Raw genomic sequence first — 11,380 nt, 5'->3', positions numbered from 1 at the left:
TGACCCAAAACCAAATGAAAATTACGAACTTGAATCCTAAAAGCAAAAACAAATACAATATTTTCTTCCCCATCAAACTAATTAAACACAGTATTGCAACAATAGGAGATGGAGGATGATTTGCCATGCAAGGGAGGGCCTGTACTCATAGGCGATTAATGACGGCTTCTACCTCAGAAGGTGTATATAGATGGTATGTTGGAGACACCTTTGCAATGTCAACATTATTGGGAGTCACCTGAGTTCAATAACATAGTTCATCCATGTGATTAAGATGAGTAAAATTAACTAGCAACGAGTTATTCCTAATCCTTTTTAACAATCACCATTTTATCATCTTCTAACATGACATTAACTTACTGGAAGATTACGTGTTGTTATTCCATTCGTCTTACAATCATTTGATATCACATTTGTGGATGTTGATTAAAAGGCTTCTAAATATCATTTCTCAATTAACTAGAGACAAACTTTATAGCCAACATTAAAGCTACAAATCCAAGAAAGTCTTTACCTTTTCTTCCATGACCTGCCTCAGAATGGAAAGAGCAATAGTTTCGGCTTCTTGAAGAGTTATGTCCTGTAAACAATTAACAATACAATATACCCCTTCAATTCTTCAGGTCATAAGCATCAGAAAAAATGGAATATGGTCATCTTGACATGTATTGGACCCCACTTCGGTAACTTGAATACCATTGAACCATCAAAATAAAAAGATTTTTTTTTTTTAATATATAAGTAGGAGTAGATGACAAGTTAGAATAGGTCTTAAAATTATAAAGCTAATGTAATTTCGCCTATAGAGGTGTAAAAAACTATTTGCACGAAAATCATGCAAACATGAACACAAGGAGAAATACTTTTTATTTCAGAGTACGTGCATGCATGTGAACACGCAAAAAGATACCTTGTTGTATTGCTCTTGCAAAGAGCTGTCTGCACCCTCTGAACCTGAACCAATAGCTTTTGCATTGCATTGCCAAAATGTGCCAGATGGATCAGTATAGTATCTGCAATTCCATGAGTTTAGGGCAAAAGATTGAGCACAACTGCAGGATATGTGAAGCTGGTACTTTTAATTAATACAGAGAACTTCACCAGTTATCATCTACATTCACACTTAAACTAGCTTGATATTCAAACATTGTACACTTCTTTTTTTTTTTTTTTTTTTTTTTTTTTTTTTTTTTAATAAGAAGATATTTTATTGATATAGAAATAGATGTATACATGTGATTACACCTAATTAGGAACTAGAAACAGTTACAAGGAATTCATGAAAGTTGAGACCATTAAAGTCTATAACAATGGCCTACATAAATAAAGTCTTCCAGAAAAAACTCTTAGGCTGGGTTTGGATACACAAACCTCCTCATCTCATCATCTCATCATTACAACTTTTCCAAATTCTCATACAAAAATATAATAAACAATTCAACTTTTTCAAATCTCATTATCCCAAAATAAAAATAATACTAAAAAATTATATCTAATAATATTTTATTCAACTGCTATTCAAAATATCTCATCTCATCTCATTTCATTTAAACTGTGTATCCAAACCCAACCTTAAACTCTTCTAAGGAGCGCTCTTGGTCCTCAAAATTTTCCTTTCACTCCAAATGCACCATAGTAGACAAATGAGATCCATCTTCCACACAACTGCAATCTGTGGTATCCTTGTGATCCATTTCCAACTAGCTAGTAGGTCAACCACCCTCCCTGGCATAACCCATGCTAATCCCACTTTGCTGAAAAAGTAATTCCACAAGGCCCTCGAAAACTCACAATGTAGAAGTAAATGTTCCACTGTTTCGCCACTATTTCTGAACATACAATACCAGCCAACAAGGATAAGCCCACGTTTCCTTAGATGGTCAATGATCAGAATCTTTTCTAAGGATGCAGTCCCAAAAAAATCAGCCTTAAGAGGTGCTTTATTCTTCCAAATGCTCTTCCAAAGAAAGTGATTACTAGCCTGAGTAGTGAGAACCTCATAGATGGAGCATACATAAAATTTTCCTTTGCTGGAAGGCGACCAAACCAACTTATCCACTACTGTATCAATAGGTCCAATGGCGTACAACAAGTTAAAGAACTCAACAAGGACACCCACCTCTCAATTATGTGCCTCCCTAGTGAACCTGACATTCCACTGTTGTGAGCCATTAGTAATTTCCCTCAAGTCTGCCACCAAAGCATCTTGTTCCTGTGCAATTATGAAAATAGAGGGATAGGCATCCTTAAGAGCCGTATCTCCAACCCAAACATCATGCCAAAAACTGATTTGATTACCATCCCCCAAACACGGCCTAGTGTGGCTAGAGAAAGACCGCCAACCTTTTCGAATATGCTTCCATAACCCCACTCCATATGCCCCCCCCTAAATTCATTAGAGCACCAACCCCTCCTTATACTCCTGTATTTAGTATCAATCACCACCTTCCATAATGCTTTCCTCTCATAATTATATCTCCACAGTCATTTCCCAAAAGAGCCTTATTGAAGACTCTCAAATTACGAACCCCCCAACCTGCCACCCCTCGTTGGAGAGCACACCTTCTCCCAACTAACTGAAGCTTAACCTCGTTGCCAAGTCCACTCCACAGAAAATCTCATTGGAGATTCTTAATCTATAAGGCGGCATTAGCTGGGAGAGGAAATAAAGATAAGAAATATGTGGGAAGGTTTGAGAGGGTACTCTTTATTAAGGTAATATGACCCCTTTAGACAAATATAACATTTTCCACTCACCCAACCTTCACTCTATATTCTCTAACACCTCATCCCGAATAGGCTTTGAATGGTGCTTCCAATGGAAGGCCAAGATACTTCATAGGCAACGAAGATACCACACAGTCCAATATGTTGGCCTGCCCCCAAACATTGTGCATGTTACCCACAACAACCAACTCAGATTTAGAAAGATTTACTTTTAAACCGGAGACCGCTTCAAAGCAAAGCAAGATAGTCTTCAGAGATTGGACATGACCTTGATCTACCTCAGAAAATAACATGTCACCTGCAAACAAAAGATGTGAAACAATGGTAGAGCCATGGTTAGTATCCCCTACCCAGTAACCTGAGAAAAAACCACCCTCAACTGAAGCTGACAACATTTTGCTTAGATCCTCCATGACAATAACAAATAAGAGGAGTGATAATGGATTGCCGTGTCGCACCCTCCGTGAACTGTTAAAGAATCCCACAAGGTCACCATTTACCAAAATCGAGAATCGAACCATTGACACACAATACCTCATCCACAACCTCCATCTCTCCCCAAAACCACATCTCCTCAACAAATAAAAAAGAAATTCCCAGTTAACGTGGTCATAGGCCTTCTCCATGTCTAATTTGCATAAAATACCCAGAACTCCTGACTTCGGCCTTGTTTGCATTCAAAACCTACATCAACTCATCTTATCTCATCATTACAACTTTCTCAAATTCACACACAAAATACAATAAACAATTCAACTTTTTCAAATATCAAAACAACTTTCTCAAATTTTCATACAAAATATAATAAATAATGCAACTTTTATTCTACTATTTACAAACCATCTCAACTCATCTCTGAATCCAAACCACTCCTTAATCCTGCTGGCCAAGCATTCATTAATGATAAGGATTGAGTCCAATACTTGTCTTCCCTAACAAATGGTTGGAATGATGAGATGGCAGACTTTTACAGCTACTTGTATTCAGCAAAGTTAGGAGGAAATGTGGGTGACCGTATGTTGTGGATTCACATGGAGAGAAAAAAGTTTACAGTTAAATCTTTTTACAAGGCTTTGACAGCCGAGCAGCCCACATTCTTTCCGTGGAGGAGTATTTGGAAAGTCTTAGTGCTGTCTAAAGTTGTGTTTTTTACTTGGACAGTTGCACTTGGGAAGATCTTGACGGTTGACAATTTAAGGAAGTGGGGTATGGTGGTCACAGAGTGGTGCTACATGTAGAAAGAATGGAGAATCGATAGATCACTTTCTTTTACATTGTGAGGTGGCTAGGGATTTATGGGATGGTATCCTTAAAAGAGCCAGGCTGAGTTGGGTCATGCCTAAGAGTGTGGTGAAACTACTAGCGTGCTGGAACAGGAGGCATAATAGCGCTCAACTAGCAATAGTGTGGCGAATGATACCTTTGTGCTTAATGTGGTGTCTATAGTCGGAAATGAATGATAGGTGTTTTAACAACAAGGAGCGTGCAGTGGGGGAAATCTGGAATTTTTTTATATTTTCTCTTTTACAGTGGTTTTCTGCTACTGTATTGAAGGGTCCTAATGTCCATGAGTTTCTATCTTCTTTTCAGCTTACTAGAATGTAATTAGGTGTCTCACTTTGTATACTTCCTGTGTACTTGGGCATTGCCTAGTTTCATTCTATTCAATAAAGATATTTATTTGCTTATAAAAAAAAACAAATGCTTGGACAATGTCCAATATTTTTCTTCCACTCCAAATCCAGATTGCCGATTCACCATCCGTTTAATTTTACCACCCTCCAGTTGCAGATTGTCACTTACAAGTATGTTGGTTAAATCCACTTTTCACTGCTAAACTACAAGTGTTTTATACTCTGCACCCCAAACTAACAAAACTTACACATTAGCCATCAAAATGTAAAACAATAAGTGCATTTAAGTTTTTAACCCATATATTTATTTAATACACATCAATGGGGTTGATTAAGCGACCATGGTGAGTGTAACATTAACTTGGAATGCATTCCATACTTTATGAGTCCCAAAGCTTTCTCAATTTATGCCGCCACCCCCCCCCCCCAACCAAACACCAAAAAAAGAAAAAAAAAAACCCCAAAAAAAAAAAACATTTAGGGTTGATCTACATTCACATATTATGAATCAGTAGGAGTCTGAAAATCCTAAAAATTGAACATACATAACTCAACCATTTAACCATTTTAGGTTGATATTAATCCACAGAAAGTATCTATGCAAATCAGACAAGTACTTACAAGCAGGGCCCATTCTCATCATGACCAGCAATGAGAAGAGAAACTCCAAAAGGTCGAGACTGCACAAAAGAATACGATATGCCAGAGAACATTTAAGAATGACAAATATACGATCTACTATCAAATCATAAGGGAATCCAATTTCAAACAAGGACATTTCAATTGCAACAGAAGTGAAGAGCACTCTATACACACTGTGCTGTCGTCTCTTTACCAAAAATGAAAGAGGTGTCTGGCATTACACAAAATCCCACAAAAAAAGATCCTATGAATATAGGATGAACACTGTGCTGTTGTCTCTTTATAGTGTGAACATTCACCACCTTCCCTAATTGGAACCCCTCAAGCAAAAAAAGGCATCCAGCTCCTCCAAAAGAATAGCATGAATTTTATGCAGATTGTCATTAAAAAAACACCCACAAAAATTGGAGATTTTAGCATCAATTTTCTCTTGATTTACAACCATCCGAAAATTCCCTATGAATATATGGGGAAAAATTTAAATGACTGAAAATGTTTTCAACAAGCCATATTGGATAATTGGGCTCCTAGAGAAGCTGACAGCTAACATAAAGACAGTTGATGGACAAATAAAAATGAACTCCTAGAACAACCAAAAGTTATGTCAAATGCATATTAACGAGAGGGGGGGGGGGATAGAATACAAAATATATAAAACCAAGCATAATCATGCTGTTAGATCTGGTATATACATGTGGACATATCAGATCTATGTATCTTGAGCTGGAAACAAACAAAAAAAAGCGAAAAGGGGGCTATATATAAAGACAGTGCAGGTTATCATTTGCATCTTAAAATCCTACCCGCCGTGTTTCTTCTTTGGTATTATATGTTTCATTATAACATTATAAACATGCGAATGAGTTAGTACCAGAACCATCCCAAGGTCAAGTGGTTATTACCATAGATTCTTCATCACCTTCGCCAAATCGTAGGGCCAGATCGCAAATAGCTTGTGTTGTAGACTCCACAGTCATTGGCTCACCGTAGGAGAACCTGTGGTTCTGAAAAGTATGAATGTAACTATATTAGCATGGAGCTATAGTTTTATCACTTGCATGCAAGTAACAAAAACCATACTTGAGTTTCCACACGTGCGTGCTCAACAAGTGTTCGGGCATCAGCAATCAACCCACTCATGGCACATCCAATATGATCATCAATTTCCATAATTTTCTCCACACTACTGGGTTCCTGAAAGATAGAGAAAGAGTAAATGAGGTCTCAATCAAGTGGCGGTCCTCTATATAATAGCAACAAATGTGGTTACATCTAAACAAGAGAAGAGTTTCCCATTCAGATAGAACTACTATTTTTCTTTTCTTTTATTTTATTTCTTTGGGCAAGTTTTCAGATCCACTCTTACTTTTCAAGTGACGAGGTTGGGTTAAATGACAATGTTTGAAAATAATTGACAAGGAAAAATATCCTATTTAAATCTGATAGCAAGTTCCATTGATCCTGAAGTCGATCTATGAGTCTTGATTTTCATATTAACTTAGCGTGTTCCTTACTAATTACAATTATACGAATTAAACCTTATCAAAATTATATGCATTTATTATACCTTGACCACAGAAGGAATGGCATTTTAGTCTCTATGCTGGTTATGAACATATAGATATATATCCCTCATTATACTTAAATAAAACAAATGTAATGGGACACTTATAACTTATTCTCTTAATGTTAATGCAATTCAATAGGTTATTATCATGATACTATAAAGTAAAACATTAAGTTTTCACAATGTAGACTGAGTTATAATGAATAGCCCTTAAAACTTAGTGCTTGGCTTTGACCCAATGGTTGAGGCTGTGTGAGGCTTCAATAGGCCTTCGTTTCAAATCTGGTCAAGTGTACACATACGCACACATATAGATATCATCGATAATCCAATTGCCTACTACTACACATTTACAGTTTCTACATATGCAGCAAAATCATGACACCCATTTATCTTTTGAGCAGTATTCCTATAGTAGTGTGCTCGTGTACAAAAGCATACATCTCGGAACTGGTCCAAGAAGAAAATTTTGTCAGAATTTACATTTAGTTAAGAAAAATCTTCCCTGGTCTAAAAGTTAGGACAAAACTCATTTGACACCGCTGGACAACAATTATGTTCCAGACTATCTAAACCCTAGACCACTTTTAGCATCCACTTATACCATGTTTGATAAGATGTACTGTAACATATGGGTCTTAGATTAGGATTTAGAATTAAGATTATTATTATTATTAGTTTTAGTATTTATAGTATTTTAAATAAAATCTGTGTTTTATTTTTAATCTCTGATGGTGATTTTGATTGGGATTTTCCTCTATACACGCCCATATATCCCTCCCTTTTGATTTCCTAGTTTGAATAGTTTCGTAGTTGGAAACCAATTCACACATCAAAAACCCTACCATAAATCCTCTCTTTCTCCTCATAATATTCTCCCTTCAGCAAACCCACAGTACCCCTTACGGCCAGAACCTTCCCACAGTAAAATCACCACCATATTTAGAGGGATCCTCCAGTTCCCACCATCGAACTCGACTCACCTCCACCGCCGCCCTCTCCTTCTCTCTCAGTGAGTCCCAAATCCCCTCGTCGAGGATGCTCCTCTTCCGTAGCCTCTGTGCTTCTTTCCTTTCATTGTAGTCTTCAGCCTTCTCAAAATGCCCATGCCCATGCCCATTTATGATGTTTTCCCAAAATGCCCTTTTTATTAGGCTGCGTTTTGCTGGGACTGGGCTTAGTTTTAAATGGGACTTGTGTGTGTGTGTGTGTGTGTGTCGCACCACCATATTTAGAGGGATCCTCCAGTTCCCACCATCGAACTCGACTCACCTCCACCGCCGCCCTCTCCTTCTCTCTCAGTGAGTCCCAAATCCCCTTGTCGAGGATGCTCCTCTTCCGTAGCCTCTGTGCTTCTTTCCTTTCATTGTAGTCTTCAGCCTTCTCAAAATGCCCATGCCCATGCCCATTTATGATGTTTTCCCAAAACGCCCTTTTTATTAGGCTGCGTTTTGCTGGGACTGGGCTTAGTTTTAAATGGGACTTGTGTTTAAAATTAGTTTGGGCCTGGTTATATTAGTCCAAAAACCTTATTTTTCCAGAACATACTTAAGAGTTAAATTATGTTATTAAGTATTAATCTTTTTATAAAGCATGTTACAGCAGTAAGTTATTAGGAATTTAAATTATACTATTGAGCCTATTATTTTAGTTAATATTCCAATTGTCTATTTAATTGGATTTTTAATAAAATTATTATGTTATATTTAAATAGAAAATCAAGGAATATGTTATGAGCTTTAAATAATATTACTATCTATTTTTTTTTATAAGAAATATGTTAATCTTTTTTTTTTTTTTTTTTATGTCGGGGAACCTCTCCAAGACAGGGCCTTTCGGACCCACCCCTGCAGAGTAAACCCCAGTCCCATGCACCGCACCCTCGGATGTTTCCCTACACGGAACTGGTTGAATCGCTGGCTTTTTACCAGGTGGTGTGGTCCCAAAGGATTGTTTGCACCCATGAGGTGTTGAACCTTGGACCTTGAAAGGAGTGATGCCCCAAGACTAAGGTCTTCACCACTTGGGCCAACCTCTTAGGGTTAAGAAATATATTAATCTTACTATCTATTAATCATAGTATAACTGAATATTTATTAAATTATATCTAAGGTATGATTCCAAGTAATTAGAATTCGATGACACGTTGTTCTAAGAAATGTTAGTGACGATTAGTGCCTCGTATAGGTCACAAACTACGACATGAGATTGTGGAAGCAACGCTAAGAGGTAAGTAGCGTGATCATAATTATATGTGTGCTGTAATTATTCTGATTGTGCATTAAAAATGTGATGTTTACCTACGCTACGCTACGAGCCAAGTCAAGGTTAGGCCTCTTTTCACAAATCTTGATGAATTACGATGATATGCTTGTGATGCTATGTTGGTATGGATTGGTAGATGGATGGGATGTTCTGCAAATCACATGTATGCCATGTAATGTTTAGATCATGTTATGCCATGCCTATGTTATGCTATGTGGTGTAAAACTCATATTAATATGCCATGCACAAGAATATGCCATGCTACGTAAATTCATGAAGTCAAACATGTTCTCATGCATTATGAAAGTTAGTAAGAAAACACATGAATGACAAGTGAACTTTAAAATTGGTCTTATGTTATAGGTGGATGGGTAACACACGGACTCAAGCATGATCCACCACATGAAAGATACAATGTTTTGAGGTGACACGGACCCAAGTGTGCTTCACCACAGGTTATGTTATGTGGTGCCACGGACTCAGGCGTAGTTCACCATATGATATGTGATAACACGGACCCAAGCGTATTTCACTACATATTATGATACGTTATGGGGTGCCACAGTCTTAGGCATGGTTCACCATATCATATGCGATAACACAGACTCAAGTGTGTTTCACCAGACGTTAAGTGATAACATGGACCCAAGCGTGGTTCACCAGACGTTAAGTGATAACATAGACCCAAGCGTGTTTCACTACGTGATATGATATGTTATATATGGTCAACGACAATTGGACCGATGTACACATGTAATGATTGCCACTAAATAAGTGAAAGACAAGATGAACAAGTCATTTATGATTGTTAGGAAATGCATGGAGTCAGTCACTCGTGCATCATGTTACATGCAATTCCACGATTTTGTTAATTCCGCATATGTCATGATACATTAAAAAAATCAAGCCTAATGTTAAGCTAAGTTAAGTTTACATTATGATGTGCTATTACTGAGTCTTCATGTTTTAATGTCTCAGATGTTGAATGCAAGGACGCAGAGCTGGAGAGCCAAGAGTATATTAGTTCAGAGACTTAGATTGGAATAAGTGTTACTTCCACAATGATTTAGTCTATGATTATTTTTTTTATAAGTATTTAGTCTATGATTATGATATTTGAATGAATGATCACCACATAGAACTAGTTTATGCTTTTTCATTATGTTTTCAGCTTTATGTTATCAAAGACTGTTTTGTTAAGTTAGTTTGATGATTCAATAAATGATGTATTTTCATGACTTCGAATCTCTTTACCGGGCATGATGTTATGAATGTTCACAAGATTCCTGACTTACAGGAAGAGGTGTTACATGTACCAAAAAGGAAAGCGGATTACACAGAAACTTGTCCATCGGGAACAAAAACATGGAGGACACAAAAGAATAAGAGCTAACCAGTAGTGGTGAAGTGATACGTTTCTCAACTGCGAGAACAACACCTTCTTTTGTCTTCAACCCAATTGCAGTTGAACCAAGCTGACATTAGACGACAGCAATATTAAATTTACAATCAGAACCACTTGACCACCAAATGAAAAGATAGAAAAATAAACAAAGACAGCGAGTAAACAAGACCTTGTTCTTATCCCAACAACAATTAGCTACTGAAAATATTTTGGATGAACCTACGCTTTCTGTACGGCTTTTATTTTTTGTGTTCTACTTCCCTTAGTATACTTCATTTCTCACCACTACGTACCTTGATGGCCTCAATGGCATATTCAACCTGAAACAATCGCCCTTCCGGAGAGAATGTGTTCACTCCTCTGTCATACTCAGTCCTTCACACACGATCAAAAATATATTAAATGAGAATAACACACACAGGCACTCGGATATACAGAATAAGCAATAAAAATGCAGTTCACCTTGTGAGAAACATCTTCGATGAAACTCGATAAGAAAAACCTACGATCTGAAGATGAAAAACCCTAGATCAGTACCAAAGGAGACAAAATGCTGCGGTTTCATACAAATATTTTACTAAATAAATGAGCATATGAAAAACGCGTTGATTCTATCGGGAACCGAATAGAAAACTGGATATAAGTAGCTGAATTTTTTTTGCAAAACCAATAAGAAATCTGAAATACATATAAGCAGATAGAGACTAACGGATCTCCATTTTTTCAGTAGTAGGGAATAGTTTTATAACCAGACAGCGTGCGTGCGTGTGTGCGTGTGTGAGAGAGAGAGAGAGAGAGAGATACCGGTTTGAATGATGAGAGTGAGAGCAGAGAGCGTTTCGAGTCCGACGGAGAACACAGGAGTAAAAAGGTTCAGGTTTCTTGTTGGGGAAGAAGGCTTTTCTCATGGGCTTGGGCCTTTGCTTCATCGCTGGGACCGGGAAAGTCGGACTTTGGACCTGATTTAGGCTAAATCCACTTTTATATTTGCTGATATTGGGTTTAATTCCCTTCTTTATATGGAAACTAATAACGTTCAACGTTGTTTGCAACACCGCCAATGTACCATAAAAGTGTATATCTAAACAGTCCTGAACGATTTTTGTTTTTTTTTTTTCAAAAGAACTTAAAAACGTCTTC

General features: G+C 37.2%; 1 protein-coding gene across 1 annotated transcript; it reads right to left on the bottom strand.

Moving 5' to 3' along the window:
- Nucleotides 1–11,209, bottom strand: LOC121268160 (proteasome subunit alpha type-5-like). The gene is made up of 10 exons (XM_041172290.1): nucleotides 11,045–11,209; nucleotides 10,703–10,749; nucleotides 10,534–10,615; nucleotides 10,230–10,310; nucleotides 6,084–6,197; nucleotides 5,906–6,007; nucleotides 4,983–5,041; nucleotides 911–1,013; nucleotides 515–580; nucleotides 1–238 (listed from the first exon to the last, which is right to left on the bottom strand). Exons 2-10 carry the CDS (start codon nucleotides 10,714–10,716, stop codon nucleotides 146–148), a joined length of 714 nt encoding a protein of 237 aa, XP_041028224.1. The 5' UTR covers nucleotides 10,717–10,749; nucleotides 11,045–11,209; the 3' UTR covers nucleotides 1–145.
- Nucleotides 11,210–11,380: the final 171 nt, after the last annotated feature.

This window comes from Juglans microcarpa x Juglans regia, chromosome 5S (genome assembly GCF_004785595.1).
Source record: "Juglans microcarpa x Juglans regia isolate MS1-56 chromosome 5S, Jm3101_v1.0, whole genome shotgun sequence".
Lineage (NCBI taxonomy): Eukaryota > Viridiplantae > Streptophyta > Magnoliopsida > Fagales > Juglandaceae > Juglans > Juglans microcarpa x Juglans regia.
This window is presented reverse-complemented; position numbering and strand designations above follow the sequence as displayed.